This window comes from Rousettus aegyptiacus, unplaced genomic scaffold, assembly GCF_014176215.1.
Source record: "Rousettus aegyptiacus isolate mRouAeg1 unplaced genomic scaffold, mRouAeg1.p scaffold_m13_p_1, whole genome shotgun sequence".
NCBI lineage: Eukaryota > Metazoa > Chordata > Mammalia > Chiroptera > Pteropodidae > Rousettus > Rousettus aegyptiacus.
The window spans coordinates 19,637,706-19,651,993 of NW_023416284.1; the positions used below are offsets into that span (position 1 = coordinate 19,637,706).

Sequence of the window (14,288 nt, forward strand, 5' to 3'; positions counted from 1 at the left end):
CTTTTCTTGACAAACCAGGCCCTGCCTCCCTGGCCTCCCCATCCCCTCACGCCTCTCCAGCCCTCACTTACCCAAGATCACCTCCAAGGCCCCAATAACCTACAGTGTCCAGTGCCACTCAAGGAGGAGGCCTAGAGTCTTGGAATGTTGGCACAGAGCACTCACGAGTCCAAGGCCGATTTTCCCAGATTACATTGGGGAAATTGAGGTCCAGGGAGGAGAGGGCACTTACCCCAAGGCCCTCAAGGATGATGCCTAAACTACCATCTAGATCTCCCAAGTCCCAGGCCCCGGAGACATGCTCGCCACCACCGGCCTTCATGACGCCACTCTCCTGGTCCTCCAACCTCCCTGCCTGCTCTTTCTCCACCAGCTACCCTGGCTTTCCCGACACTAGGCTCTGTACGCTCTGCCCTGGATCTTCTCCTGCCCTTCGCCACACACGTGCATCTTCCCTGTTTCTGGCCATCCCTTTGCTTTCTGCAGGCAGCAGGACACCTCTCTCTGTCCCCTGATGCCCACAGGCACCACACACACAGCTGTGCCCGAGTGAATAAATTCGGAATCCTCCACCACAAAGCCACCCCTCCGCCTCCGCTCCACTGCAGTTGCCCGCACCAGAACTATGGACGTCATCCTTGACCCCTCAAGACGCTGGCACATTTTTTGCCACCTCCCACACAAGAAGCCCAAAGCTGGCCCCTCCTCAGTGGTCCAACCATGAGCAGGTGTCCACAGCCCCAAACCTGCTGTGATGCTGAGCACACCCCCACCCCACAGAGCTGGTGTCGAGTTTTCTTTGTTATGCCTTCCTGTTTTTGCCATCTGCAACAGGAGCAGGCACCAACTGTTCGAGAAACATTTTGGGAGAAAAACTAAACTTCTAACCTTCTAGCTGCTAACTTAATTTCCGTAGTGCAGAGGATGGGGAACAGGTTTCCGAGGCCAAACATGAGCAGCCAGCAGTGCCTGAGCTACAACTCCTGCTGCTTTCCTCATCCACATTTCCCTTATCCCTCCAGCTAGAGTTCTAGAATGTTCTAGAAGGTTTTAGAGTTCTACAGTGGGTCACTACCACCTGCTTATTCCCAGTGATTCTGTGCAAGGAGCAGGTCCAAGGAAGCCAGAGGGACGGTATACATCTACAGAAACTACTCAGACAGGGAGAGGGAGGGGCTGACATTTTCTCAGGAAGAGGAGGGTCAATTACCACAGGCCTATGGCCAGTGCCAAGGCTGATTTCAGGGATGGTTATAGCAGCAATTTCCAATTACCTAGCACTTTCTACCTGCTCTACACTGAGATAAATGTTTTATATCACTCATTTAATCCTCACAACTCTACAAAGAGGCTGCTCTGTTATTCTCACTTTACAAATGAGGAAACTGAGGCTTGGAGATATTAAGGTTAAGAGAGATTAACTGAGGCTTAGAGAGAGATTTTGCTCAGCGTCCAAATCTGTGTAACTTGAAGGCCCAGGCTCTCAGCCCGGAATGTCTCCTCCCTAACAATATATCACCTGGCCTGATCCACAGGCCCCTTAAAAGAAGACCCATCCTAATCACCCACCCCAAAGTAGGCCTTAAAGCAAGTGTGAATGTATCGAGAAGCACACCCTCAGTACGTGAAGTCCAAGTGCCCTAGAGTTCAGAGAAGCCAGGATTCCCTTGGGGCTGCCATGGGCACAGAGGTTAGAAATGCACAACGTGTACACTCTCAGCAATTCTGTACAAAGGTGCCGCCCTGGGGAGGCTGCTGGCTGCACCCCTGGCTGCTGCCTGGGACTCAGACACAGTCTCAGGCACATGGAGGCAGGCCTCCCACCCCGGCCCGATGCCCTGTAGTCCCCTCACCTCCAAGGAGCCCAGCTTCATGGTGGAGCCAGGCACAGTGCGGGGCATGGTCCGGCTGCGCTCCGCCGGCTCGGGCACTTGGCGGGCACTGGGCGTCGGCGGTGGTGGTTGGAAGGTCATCCCATAGGGGTTCTGTAGAGACCCATAGGCAGGGCCCAGCCCCAGGCCCGAGTGGTCCACAGAGAGGAAGCTGGGGTAGGCTTCGGTGTGGGCCAGTGTCTTGGTGGCCCGTCGGGGGGTGCCCTCGGGCCGGGGTCTCGGGGGATCCTCGCCACCTCCGCCCCCACCGCCAGGCTGCAGGCTCAGAGTCCGTCGGGGCAGCACCATGTAGTCCCCCTCGGGGCCTGGCTCGGCTGGCCGCAGCCAAGTGAGGTCCAGCTGCCGCAGGCTGCCCTCCCCACACATGTACACAGGGTTGGCCTCCTGGGGGGGCGGCGGCTCCCCTAGCCCTGGCGAGGCTGCCATGGGCATCAGGATATTCCCGGGCAGTGGTGAGAAGCTGAGGCTGCCCTCGGGACCCACGAGGCAGGACTTGGGCTCCTCATCCTCATCCAGGGACAGGCGGGACAGTGTGCCCGTGATGGTGGATGGGTTGCAAGTGCTGACCTCCTTGAACAGAACTGGGGGCAGGAGTGGGAGGGAGGTAAGTCCTGGGAGGAGGAGCCCCCAGATGCCCTTGCCTGGGCTGGGCAGGTACCAAGCCCCTGGGGTCAGACAGAGGAGAAAACTGAGTGCTGGGGAGACAACCAGGTACTTGGTACTCTCTCCCACACCAGAGAGACTAAGAAGACAACTGGCCCAGAGGCCCACAGCAAGGTAGGGCAAGGAGCAAAGCCAAAGCCCAGATCCCACAGGTCAGCTCCTGCTGCAGGTCATGACCTCTGACCCCACAGTGCTGAAACTGATCCCACGGCCCTCCTCCCCCATCCCTGGGCAGAGCCTCCCCAGGAGACAGAATCGAAAAGAGGTTCTGGTGAGAATCATGGAAATGATACGATATTATAAGTCACTATGTGCCAAGCACCCTGCTACGCACTTGTTATCCCCTAATTCATCTGAGGCTCAGAGTAATAAGCTGTTTGCCCAAAGTCACACAGTGTGTTCACAGCCTTGAATCCACTAAGGGCTGTCTGACTCTAAAGCTAAACCCCATAGCCGGACCTCAATCAGGGCCCCCCATGATGGGGCTGGGGGCCCACCTTTCTAGCCCTTCCCTGGGGGCCATTCTCAGCTCTGCACAGGTAGACTCACCTGTCTGACAAGCCAGATCCACATCCTTTTCAAAGTCTGACTATAGGCAGAGAGGGACAGAGCGGGTGGGCAGAGAGAGGATCAATGTATCAGGGTGGGGGGTCTCAGTCCCCTCCCTACCCACCCAGAGGTGCTACTCATGACACACTGTCCAATAGAGCCCAGAGGGGCCCCAGACATGTCTACCCCAGCCCCACCTGACAGGGGGGGAAACTGAAAGAGGGAAAGACTTGCCCAATGTCACCCAGTGGTCAGCAATTGAGCCTGAATCAAAACTGATCTTTGTCCTTTCCCCGTTCCCTGCATCTCCTCCACCCTGCCACCGTGGATAGGGAAAGTGAGGGGCCTGGAGCAGGGGAATGGGGTAGGGGCACACTCATAGCCCAGCACTGTGCCCTGCCCAGGTCTCCTCACTCACCAGAATCTGCAGCTGCCCATTCTTACACGAGTCAGGAGAATCTTCACTCTCATCAGCCCGGCACACACCCATCTGGCACTTCACCACATCCTGGACCTGGGGGCAATGGGTGCCTGCTGGCCTGAGGCCACCACAAGGCCCCTGGCCACAGCTGGCTGTGCTTCCCACCCCAGGCACCCAGGTGGGTACGGAAGGATAGAAATGCATCCAGCCTAGGGGAAGGTCAGAGGGGAGAAGTAGACCCAGGAAACAAGGAGGCCAAAGCCAAGGCCCCCATGCCCTCAGTTTCCACACCAAGGGCTGTCCAGCTTGGGGCCTGATCTGGGGGCCTCGATCCTCCTGGTCTGCACAGTGGGGAGAAGTGAGAAGCCTGGCCCAGTGAGGTGGGTGCGAAAGGACAGGAGAGGCCCGCCCCACCTCTCGGCGCAGGAAGCAGTGCACGGCCGTGATGACAAAGCCTTGTGCAGAGTTGAAGACAGCGAAGAGCGCCTGGAAGAGGATGGAGCGGCGGTCTGTCATGGCCAGGACAGCAGACATCCAGGTGAGTGCCAGCAGGGGCAGCACCACGCAGGAGCTCCAGAGGGATGCCCTAAAGACAGCAGCAAAGAGTCCATCAGGGTGACGCTCCAAGAGACAGTGTGGGCTGAGCCCAGGCCTGCACTCAGCCTGGAGCCCTTCATCTGCCCAAGACTGGTGGGGTCCCAAACTCCAAGATCTCAGTAATGCCCCCAAGCAGAGAGGGGCTGAGGAGCTGGAGGCAGAAAAACAGAGACTACAGACAGAAAATGGAGAACTGTGGGGCCATAACAGGGACCAGGAGAGGTGGGAGGGACAGACAGACACATTGACACAGTGGGACTGAGCCAGAGCCAGAGGCAGCCTCGGGAAACAGAGCCAGAGAAGGTGGAAAGAGACAGTGGGAGAGAAGAAGAGAAGGAAGACACATGTCGGTGCTGTGACTTCAGTCCCAGTTTTCACAGAATCACAGACCTGGGCTGCATCCCCAGAGATTCTGGGAGAGGGGGAGAAGGAGGACAAAGAGATGACAGACACAGTGAGGGAGAGGATGAGACAGGCAGAGACACACAGACAGAAAAATTAAATAGGCAGAGTACACAGAGGACATCACAGAACACAAATCTTTGGGGAAGAGACGGGGGCCGGGGCGGGTGCAGCAGAGGCTCATGCCCTTCGGTTCCCCAGGGAGGGGTTGCCAGGCCCTGGGCAGAATGATCATAGCTGGGACTGGGGGGAAAATCCAGGATCAGGGCCAAACATGCATATCCCCACCCCCCGGACAGGGGAGGACAGAGGGAAAAAGGGCAGATGGGCCCTGCATCCAGGCACCGGTGCCAACCTGCCATCACTGGCTACAACCCACATGGGCCCAGGAGGGCAGTCTTGCCCTACTGGGCCAGGTTCCACACCCAACCCACTCTGCCTCATGAACACCCCTGTGGGAGAATCAGACGGCGGAGCGGGGGCAGCGGGGAGGGCACAGCTCTGGACAAGGCAGAAGGATGGGCAGGGGGCCAAGGCTTATCCTAGGAAAAGTGTTTGGGGGCTGTTCAGCCTGGCCGGGGGCGGGTACCGTGGTTTCCACAGCCCCTGGAGGCAAAGCCAAGACCGAGAGAGGGCCTAATCACAGTTATAAGAGCTACCATTGATTAACCACCAATTCTCTGCCAGGCTCTACACTGAACTCTTTACATACATTAGTTCACATTGTGATCAAAACAACTCCAATAAACAGGCATGGGGATTATTATCCCAATTTACAGATGAGGAAACTGGAGTGTGCCCAACTGGGCAGAGAGAGACTGAGCTGGGATGCAAACCCAGCTTGGCTGCCTCCAAAACCCAAGCTTTTAACTGCTAGCTCTGACAGACTGGGTCAGAGAGGCAGATGGCAGCAAGTGACAGTGAGCTTTCTCCTCTGCAGAGGTTCCCAGAGATGGGGCCAGCCACTTCCAGAGGCAGTGAACTCCCTGACCCTGGAGGTGTGTAAGAGAAAACTGGATCCCACTGGTCAGGAAGGCTGAGATTTATTTCCAGCTCTGGGCGGAGGACGGGGCTGTGGCTGTTGTAGATTTGGGTATGGCTGAGATTTTAAGGTTCTCAGCTGCTGGAGACGGGGGTGTCTCAGTGACATAACTCTCTATCTCCAAAATTCTCTGTCCCCCCATTGGTTGAGATTCAATGCCTCTGAAATTCTAACTCTCAGATTCTATGACAGGTGATAAGACTATGATTCACATTCTAACATTCTTAGCTTCTGATTGTCTTAGCCTAAGATTCTATCGTTCTAATTCTAAGGTTCTATGGGCTCAAAAATTCTAAGGCCCTGAAATTCTATGAGCCTCTGTAGGTTGGGGGTGTAAGGAGGGGCCTTCAGCTGTTCCGAGATGAAACATGAGCCAGGAGTAAGGGCAGGGGAGGGAGCAAGGGGTGTGGGCACAAGAACCCAGCATTTTCCAGAAGGCACAGACATTCACTCGCAGTATCTTCCGCCACCTCAACGCCAAGCTCTAGAGAGTGTGTGACGGTTGGTGGGGCAGGGCACATTTTCCAGGGCACTAGGCCGATAGCCCTCCTCCCCCCACCAAGGGCACTACTTCCCATTCTTTTGCCCCTGCCCACCCCCCCCCACCCCCCAGGGGGCACAACTAACATGGCGTTCCTGGCCGAGGCTGAGCTGAGCAGGGGGCTGGGGACCGCTCCACACGCTGAGCAGGGGAGGAGCAGGCTGGCCCAGAGGCACCGCTCCGACCTCGGGTGTGGCACAGACATGGGAGAAGGGGGGAAACACACGGGAAGTGGGAGGAGATAGGGCAACATGAGCCCCAAGTTGGGTGGGAGGGGGAGGGCAGGTGAGAGAGAGAGAGGTGGGTTAGGGTGGGCGAGGGGCTGCAGCTGAGCACTCCGAGTGCCCACCTTGCCTTCAACCCTTAATGCACCAAGGTTAGGGAGCCCCAGTCAGTTGCATCTTAGAGTCCTGAGTCTCCAAGTGTGGCCGTAGCCCTCCCTCCCTATACCATTTCCCACAAGGCCAAGTCATAGAGACCCCCCTTACCCGGCCCTCTGTTTCTTGGATTTGTCCGAGATGCCATCACGTGCCATAAGCTTGTTGAAGACGATGATTCCGATCAGCATATTCACCTGGGGGCCCAGGGGAGTAGGGTAAGGGAGACAGGGTCACCAGCTGCCCTCCTGGCAGGAAAAGCCCCAGGGGGAAGCTGCAGTGCAGGGAAAAGTAGATGCCCCCTCCTGGGGACCACACCCCTGCCAGGACACTGAAGGGACACGTACCAGGACAATGACGGCTGCAGGGCCCACAAAAGCGTAGAGCAGGCCACCCTCCAGGGAGAGCCAGCAGCTAGGGGAGTTGGGGAGAAGAGGGGTGGTCAGACACCGAGCAGACTCCTCTCCACCCTCAAACACCCTCAGTGCCCTCTGGGCTGCCAGGCCACATCAGCAATGGGGCTGAGCCCCAGACAGCATTAGAGCCAGTCACTGGCTCTTGCTGAGCCTCAGTTTCCCCTCTAACAAAAGCCAAGACCATTAGGCTCAGCCCCATGGGGATCAAACAAAGCTGATCCCTGAGCTAAATGGTTCTTAGAGATTATCCGATCCCAGCTCATACTTTTACAGTAAGGGAAACTGAGGCTCTGAGAAGCAAAAGGATTTGCCAAAAGCCCAATAGCAGGTGTGGGCCAGGAAAGCAGCCTGAGAAGGCCTGGGGCCCTAACAGGTACAGTAACCCCGACTGCCCACCGCAGGAGGCCCACGTACTAGCTGGATGTACCATATCCTTTGGTGCGGGTAAAGCCAACGGACACGGCCACCACCAAGGCAGGCAGACCTAAGGGAGAGGGGGCGAGGGGGCCAAAGGGTAAGACAGTTGCCAGTCTTCAGGGCTCTCTCATCCTCCCGGACCCCCAAGACAGCCAAGCTGACCCCTGTGCTCACAAAGAAGGTCCAGGGCTAAAGCTGAACCTGTCTTGCTGCCCCTGCCCCCCAGGCCCGTTGGCAGAGTCCATCACGGGCCCTGCTCACCCCAGCCCAGGCAGAGGAAGCGCTTGCGAACGAGGCGGGTGCGCATCCGTCCAATGACAGCCAGGTAAGACTGCCAAGCCTCAGTGAGCACCCAGCAAAAGGAGGAGAGGAAGAAGAAGTGCAGGAAGGCGGCTGTCATGGTGCATACACCCTGCAGGGAGAGGGAAAAGGAGGGAGTAGCCCTGAGCAGCAGCCAGGGCGGGCGGGAGGCGCCAGGTTTCCCACGCTCTGCTGCTGGGCGCTGCCGTGGCCGCCCACCCGAGCTCCGCCCCCCACAGAGCCCTGCCAGGCACCCCCATCTTCCTGCACCCACACACAGCACGACACAGGCCCAGTGACATGCACACAGCACTCAGCATCCGGGAGGCAGGCGGGCAGGCTGCCCACGCACCAACGGGGTTGGCAGGGACATGGACAGACAGGAGCACCTGCCACATCACGGCCAGGAGGGCCCCATGCCTGGCACTCACAGTGCTGGCACTGTGCAGAGAAGGCTGAAGGGACATAAGAAACAGCCAGAACTGGTCATCCACAGGCAGGTGGCACGGAGGCCTCACTCAGGCTCCTACACATCCGCAGACATGAGAAGGCCCCAGCTCCATAAATGCTACCCACCCAACACATGTGCACGCAGGTGCTCAGCTCACGTACATGTTCAGAGATGTACGCAGACATTCATCACTGGAGTACACACACCCCTCCTCTCCAACGCCTTCATGTATGCTCACACGCAATTTCCCACACACACCCTCACCCAACAGACAACTGGAGTGTATACAAACACACACCATCACCCCCATCACCCCACTCTCATTCCCTGGCACCCCCATGAGCCTGCACCTGCCTTGCTCAGCACCCGCGACTGGCCCACGAGGATCAGGATATTGGACGCCAGGATGGATAGGCAGAAATTGAGCAAGATGATGGAGCGTTCAGATTTAATAAACCTGAGGGGGCACAGCGGACAGAGACAGAGGAGCTGGCTGCCTTGCCCAACCTGGGATGACTGGTCACCTCCTGCCCCACCTTCCCAGTGTCCCACCTACCTCCAGAAGGCAGCATAGATGGCAAGCAGGGTGAGCAGCGCCATGCAGGACACAGCACAGCCAATCACGAGGGGGACCGAGGGGGAGCCCGCCAGCTCCAGGCTCTGAGAGAGATGAGCAGACACTGAGATGGGTCACTGGGAGAGGGCAGCTGCACGGGTGACTCTGGCCTCCCCACTCCCTGTCTGGTGCAGAGGCACCTGTTCCTTCATCACAGCCACGCACAGTGGGGGACTCACCACTGTCATGCGTACACAGAGCAGACCCTGTCATATACGTAAAGGCAAACTTATGCTCGGTTTCCTATACTCTTGTACACACAACCAGACATATGTATGTGTGAACACGCACATGACTGCCTACCACCACACACCCCCAGGCATGTGTCATCACTGTGAGCATCATCCCAGGGGCACAGACATCCATGTGCAATCCCAGAGTACAGCTGCTCAGACACACATGCAGGATCACCCAGGTCCCTGCTGGCACTGTCACAGATGGCCGCTGGCAGCCCAGGTGCCTCCTCCCTGCCCAGCCCAGGCAGCCTCCTACTCACCAGGTCCTTGGGTGGCTGGGCCAGCACAGCAAAGGTGGACAGGTGCTGGCACTGGCAGCGGGTGTGGGCTGCCTGGGTCTCCAGGGTCTGGCAGCTTTCGGTGTCCCAGTCCCCCGAGCTGGCATCTCTTGGGTGGAGGGAGAGGTGGAGTGAGCCCCAGCCCGACTTTGAGGCCCCCCACAATAGTGGCCACTGCCCAAGGACAGGTGAATCCAGGGCAAAACCACATCCAAGAGGCAGGCAGTTGGGAGCCCCAGGATGCATCCTTGATCTTTTAGGCCAAGGACGGTATCAAGGAACCCTCTGGCTTTCCAGATAGGAGATCCCCTCCTGAGAAGAGGTCCTAGGGCTGCATTCTTCCCCACACAGAGCCCCTGCTCAACTCACGCTCTGGAGTAGTCCCAGCTGGCACAGTGGGGATCCGTGGTACCCTGGGAGCAGAAGGCATGAGTGCAGTATGGGGTAGTGAGCTCACCACCTTGATCACCATTCATCCTGCCACAGCAGGCCCCAAACAGGTCAGAGGGGTCAGCCTGCCATTCGGTACATTGCCTCCCCAGCAGACAGGCCTTTGGCCACCCATGTTGGGGTATGCCCAGGGTCCCTGCCTGGGCCCCTACTCACATTGATGATATAGGAGAGCTCCACTGTGATGAGGGGCTCAGCTGGTGGCTGGGTGGGGGGCCGCACAGTCACTGTCATCACTCGAGATGTGACGGCCAGCGGGGGCCTGAGGACAGGTCTGAGGTCAGCTCCTGCCAGCAGGTGCCCAGACCCAGTCAGGAACCCCAAAGACGCTCTGGATGGGGGGCAAGGGACTAGGATCCAAGTCCAGGGGTGGGGGGCCTAGAGCTCAATGGGGCCCAGAACTTCGGGTGAGGTCTAGAGCTCAGTCCAACATCCCCTAGACCCCAGTAAAGCCCCTGGAAGCTGCATGGACATCTTTGAGAAGCACCTGTGTCCAGAGCCAGGAGAGAGGACCCCGAGGCTGCAGATCTCTTTGTGGCCAGCACAGAGTCAGTCCTCTTTCTCTCACCTGGAACTCCCCGTACCCTCAGCAGCCCCAACCACCCCTCCCAGGGACTCACCTGGGGGGTGGCAGGATGAGGCCAAGGGTGCGGTACAGCACAGCACCAATCACAAAGTAGGAGGAGGAATCATCAGGGTCTGCCGGGAGGAGGCGCTGGTGGGAGTAGCCTGGGCCTGGGGGCACCGTTCCTGGGCCCCTCCCCGTGCCGGGGCTGCTTGCTGCGCCAGTGGCAGCTGGCTTCCCTGGGGAGGAAAGGCTGAGCACCTCCTTGGGCAGGAAGAGGCGGTCCTCCGAGTGCCGCACCCAGTCCTTCATGCCCCGGCGGCCCCGCATGGGGAACGTGATGTCGCTGGACACAGCTGAGACAGGCTCTCGCTGAATGCTGATCACTGCAGGCGGGTGGGGAGCGGGGACAGGCCACACCAGAGACAGAGGAACAGGAGACAGACACAGGGGAGAGCGATGTGGGGGAGACAGACACCAGGAAGGCAGATGCAGACACCAAGGTCAGTACCAACCCAGAGGAGGGGGAAACACAACACCGAGGTGGAGGAGGGGGAGAAACGCGGAGAGAAAGACACCAATACAGGGTTACGTGAGGGCAAGACAGAGCCTCGAGAAAGAGAGAGAGAGAGATCAGAAGAACCTGGGAAACCATCCCTCCCCAACAGGGGCCTGGGTTCCACCACATCCAGCACCCGCTCCCCACCGGCCTCCTGTACCCAAGTTGTCGGTGACAATCAAAGAGCTCTGGAAGGCCTTGAGAGCATCGCCCACCAGGTGAATGAAGTCCTCCACAACACGGAGCAGGTGCACAGAGCCAGGGGACACCTGGGGACAGAGAATGTATAAGGGTCCAAGATGGAGGTGAGTCATGTGGGAGGAAACCTAGAAGCCTAGCCCCTCACCTGCTGAGCATCATCCCACTTGTCCTTGTTTTCTGCGTCCACCATGAAGCTCACCACCTGGAAGAAGCGCTGGGGAGAGAGTAGTGACTGTCGGGGAGGTCCCAGCCCCAGGAACAGGCGTTTCCCCATCACAGTCACACTTGCCACCCCCAGCAGACTCTGTCATAGGGACCTGGACCCTCTTTCAGTCTGGGACTTTCGCACCCTCAGCCCAACTTCCTCCCAGTAGGGCAGGAGGTACCTGCACATCATCAGCCGAGGGCACATAGGTGGCCCTCTTAAAGGTGTCAGTGACGTTCCTCAGGATGTCCACAGAGAAGAGCAGGTCCCCACTATAGTAGGTACGCCGGGCCAGCAGCTCCTGCAGACTGCGCACCACTTGTGACATGCCCTCGCCTGCCAGCATGCGCTGCCCCTTGGCTAGGTGCTCCCGAAGCTGCGGGTGACAAGTAGGCCATTGTCACCAGAGTGTCAGAAGCTGAGACCAGCCCCTGGTTCATCCCACTCCAGTCTACCCACTACTTGCACCCAGGAGGAAAGAAAGAGGGAAAAGGCAGATAGAGATACTCAAAGGGGCTCGTGGGGAGATAGAGTCCAAAAAAGAGACCCATAAAGAGAGAGAACCCCCAAAGAGACTTAAAAAGGTTTGAAACAAAAATAGCTAGAGAAGAAAGGTGCTCAAATGTACATATAAAAGATGATAAGCACAGTACAGAGACAGGATAGTCTCCTGTCCCAAAAGGTTATACATTCTGGAGTGTAGTTCATTCATAATCAATCAACCTCCTCCCTCTCCTCATGGGCCGCATTTGCTGACAACATTCTTACCCCATGGCAGGCCCAAGCTGGGCACTGGGGCTACAAAAATAAATTCAGCTTTGTCCCTGCCTTCAAGGAGCTCCCAGTCTAACAGAACACAGACATTTCCAAAAGCACTCATAACTCTTAATGACTGAAAAGCTCAGGGGGCTGTAGAAACACAGAGGTAGGCACCAGAGATAACAGAAGACATTTGAGAGTTAGGCCTTGAGGTATAAGTAGGCATTTGCCACACAAGGAGAGGCACAGCCAGGCTGGCACAGCATATACATTCCGAAGTACTTAGACGTGAGCGAGAATCAAGATCTGTCTACCCCAACCAGCACCTCAGGCAGATGCTGCGTCGCCCCAGCCCAGCAGGGCATACTCACGGACAGATACAGGTAGCGGTACTCATGGGAGATGCAGCGGGCAAAGCTAGGCAGCCCCCAGTATGCCACACCCTGGGCACTGAGGAGACAGCGGCGGCTGGCAGACCCTGCAGGGAACAGGACGGAGGGCTGGGTGTGGGGGCTGAGCTCTTGCCTACTTCATTCCACACCTCCGGATGAAGGATCAAAGAGCCCAGCCTTGCAGCCCAGAAGGGGCAAGCAAGAATGGTAAAATGAGGGCCTGAAGGGAGAGCCGCTCACCTGAAGCATTGGGCGGACACTTGTTGTAGATGATCTCGCCAGCGGCCGCCTTCTTCCACGTCATCAGCATCACATACTCATCCCTGCACATCTCGTGGAAGGCTGTGGGTACAGTGACGAGGCTCAGCCAGGCCCACATGCTTGTCCCTCAAACCCCGGGGTGCTGCGGGCAATACCTGGACACCTCTTCTCACTGCAGGGCTTCACCTCCTCTCCGGTGCCCTCGCAGGGGTAGCCCTGCGTGCCCGTGGCCTGGCACATGCGGAAGCGACGCTGCCAGCCTGTGTCACATGTCTTGGAGCACAGGCTCCACGAATTCCACGGCCCCCACTTGCCATCTGTGGCTATGGGAGAGGGGGGGGGGCGTGAGTGGCCCCAGGTGCCCCCAGGGCCAGGACGGCCACCTGCCGCCCTTGAGCCGAGCACTCACCCGGGCACTCGAGGTTGCTGCACTCGCGGGTGTCAGTGAGGGCACCCGTACACGTGGCCCAGGCTGGGCCCGCCACGCTGCACTTCCGGCTGCGCTGCTGGGTCCCATTGGCACAGGACGTGGAGCACGGGCCCCAGGGACCCCATTCTAGCCACTGGCCTTCCACTGCATGGGGAGACACAAGCAGGGGTGGCTGTTGAGCGAGAGGTGTTGGGACTGGCAGGGGCGGAGCACCGCAGGGAGATGGCAGAGCCAGCTAAGCACTGAGACTTGAGCCGGGCCAGACCCACTGGGGAGGGGTGAGTGAAGAGGGGCTGGAGTGAGCAGGTGGTGCCTGGGCCAGGGCCTGCCTGCCTACCATCAGCTCCAGGAACACGGGACACCTCTCCACTCAGCACTGAGGCCCAGGTTCTCTTCTCGCTAGGGAAATGGGCCCCAGGGTCACCTTCTGATGGATCTCTGCCTACGCTTAAGCCCAGCTTTGTGTCCCCTCACAGCCTAGATGGCCATGAGCACTGAAGTGCCATGAACAACTAGAGTAGCTCAGGGCTTAGGGGAAGGGGCACTGGAAAGCAGCCCCCACTTTGATAGGGTCATAGTGTGCCAACTCCAACTTAGCTGGGCCAGGGCACCTCCCACTCTGGCAGTCTCCCCATGCTTGGTCATGGGACCCCCAGGGGCAGGGCACTAGACTTGACTTACTCCTCCAAGTCTCCCTCCCAACCCCCACCCGGCTGGGCAGCGCCCGCTTGGAAGCCTATGGGCGCTACTGACCCGGGCAGGCGGCCATACTGCAGAGCTTAGTCTGCAGTTCAGGACCCTCGCAGGCCTTGCCGCCGTGCTGGGGGGGCACGCACGTCCGCATCCGGCTCCGGGACCCCCGCCCGCAGCTGCGGGAGCACAGGCTCCAGGACCCCCACTCCTCCCACACGCCGTGCACTGCAAGGAAGCACGAGGCCGGTGGCTGGGCCGCACCCCGGCCCCGCCCACTGCCCATCCACCCACCAATCAGGAGCTCCAGCAGTTCTGCGACCACTCCTCATTGGCTCTTCCCTGGACCCCAGGACTCCACCCACTGGCTGGATGTGGGCAATATGGGTTTCTAGTCCCAACTCACACAGGATACCTCCTGTGGATACCCGGACAGAGAGACTGGGATCAACCCAGAAGGAAAACTAGAGGTCCTCTTCTCCTGGGAGCACGGGAATGCCCAGGAAAGGACTCCAGATTTACCCCCTCTCTTATCCCTCCCCGCTCCTCCCCACCCCCAGACCACGAGCAAGAAGCCA

At 58.5% G+C, this 14,288-nt stretch overlaps 1 protein-coding gene across 14 annotated transcripts in view; it reads right to left on the minus strand.

Moving 5' to 3' along the window:
- The window catches only part of ADGRB2 (adhesion G protein-coupled receptor B2), a 36,671-nt gene that overhangs the window by 2,053 nt on the left and 20,330 nt on the right, over positions 1 to 14,288 (minus strand). For 8 of the 14 annotated variants that reach the window (XM_036231225.1, XM_036231209.1, XM_036231199.1 and 5 more), the window contains 23 exons: positions 13,774 to 13,938; positions 13,000 to 13,164; positions 12,746 to 12,913; positions 12,570 to 12,671; positions 12,309 to 12,415; positions 11,360 to 11,554; positions 11,119 to 11,187; positions 10,933 to 11,041; positions 10,269 to 10,599; positions 9,805 to 9,910; positions 9,568 to 9,611; positions 9,181 to 9,307; positions 8,625 to 8,728; positions 8,423 to 8,525; positions 7,579 to 7,729; positions 7,315 to 7,384; positions 6,832 to 6,898; positions 6,596 to 6,681; positions 6,194 to 6,292; positions 3,940 to 4,111; positions 3,523 to 3,618; positions 3,105 to 3,144; positions 1,854 to 2,473 (listed from right to left, as the gene is read on the minus strand). In XM_036231225.1, coding sequence (XP_036087118.1) covers positions 1,854 to 2,473; positions 3,105 to 3,144; positions 3,523 to 3,618; positions 3,940 to 4,111; positions 6,194 to 6,292; positions 6,596 to 6,681; positions 6,832 to 6,898; positions 7,315 to 7,384; positions 7,579 to 7,729; positions 8,423 to 8,525; positions 8,625 to 8,728; positions 9,181 to 9,307; positions 9,568 to 9,611; positions 9,805 to 9,910; positions 10,269 to 10,599; positions 10,933 to 11,041; positions 11,119 to 11,187; positions 11,360 to 11,554; positions 12,309 to 12,415; positions 12,570 to 12,671; positions 12,746 to 12,913; positions 13,000 to 13,164; positions 13,774 to 13,938 — 3,296 coding nt within the window. The remainder of the gene's footprint in view (positions 1 to 1,853; positions 2,474 to 3,104; positions 3,145 to 3,522; positions 3,619 to 3,939; positions 4,112 to 6,193; positions 6,293 to 6,595; positions 6,682 to 6,831; positions 6,899 to 7,314; positions 7,385 to 7,578; positions 7,730 to 8,422; positions 8,526 to 8,624; positions 8,729 to 9,180; positions 9,308 to 9,567; positions 9,612 to 9,804; positions 9,911 to 10,268; positions 10,600 to 10,932; positions 11,042 to 11,118; positions 11,188 to 11,359; positions 11,555 to 12,308; positions 12,416 to 12,569; positions 12,672 to 12,745; positions 12,914 to 12,999; positions 13,165 to 13,773; positions 13,939 to 14,288) is intronic. The other 6 variants (XM_036231216.1, XM_036231233.1, XM_016150407.2 and 3 more) reach the window with 2 other exon arrangements.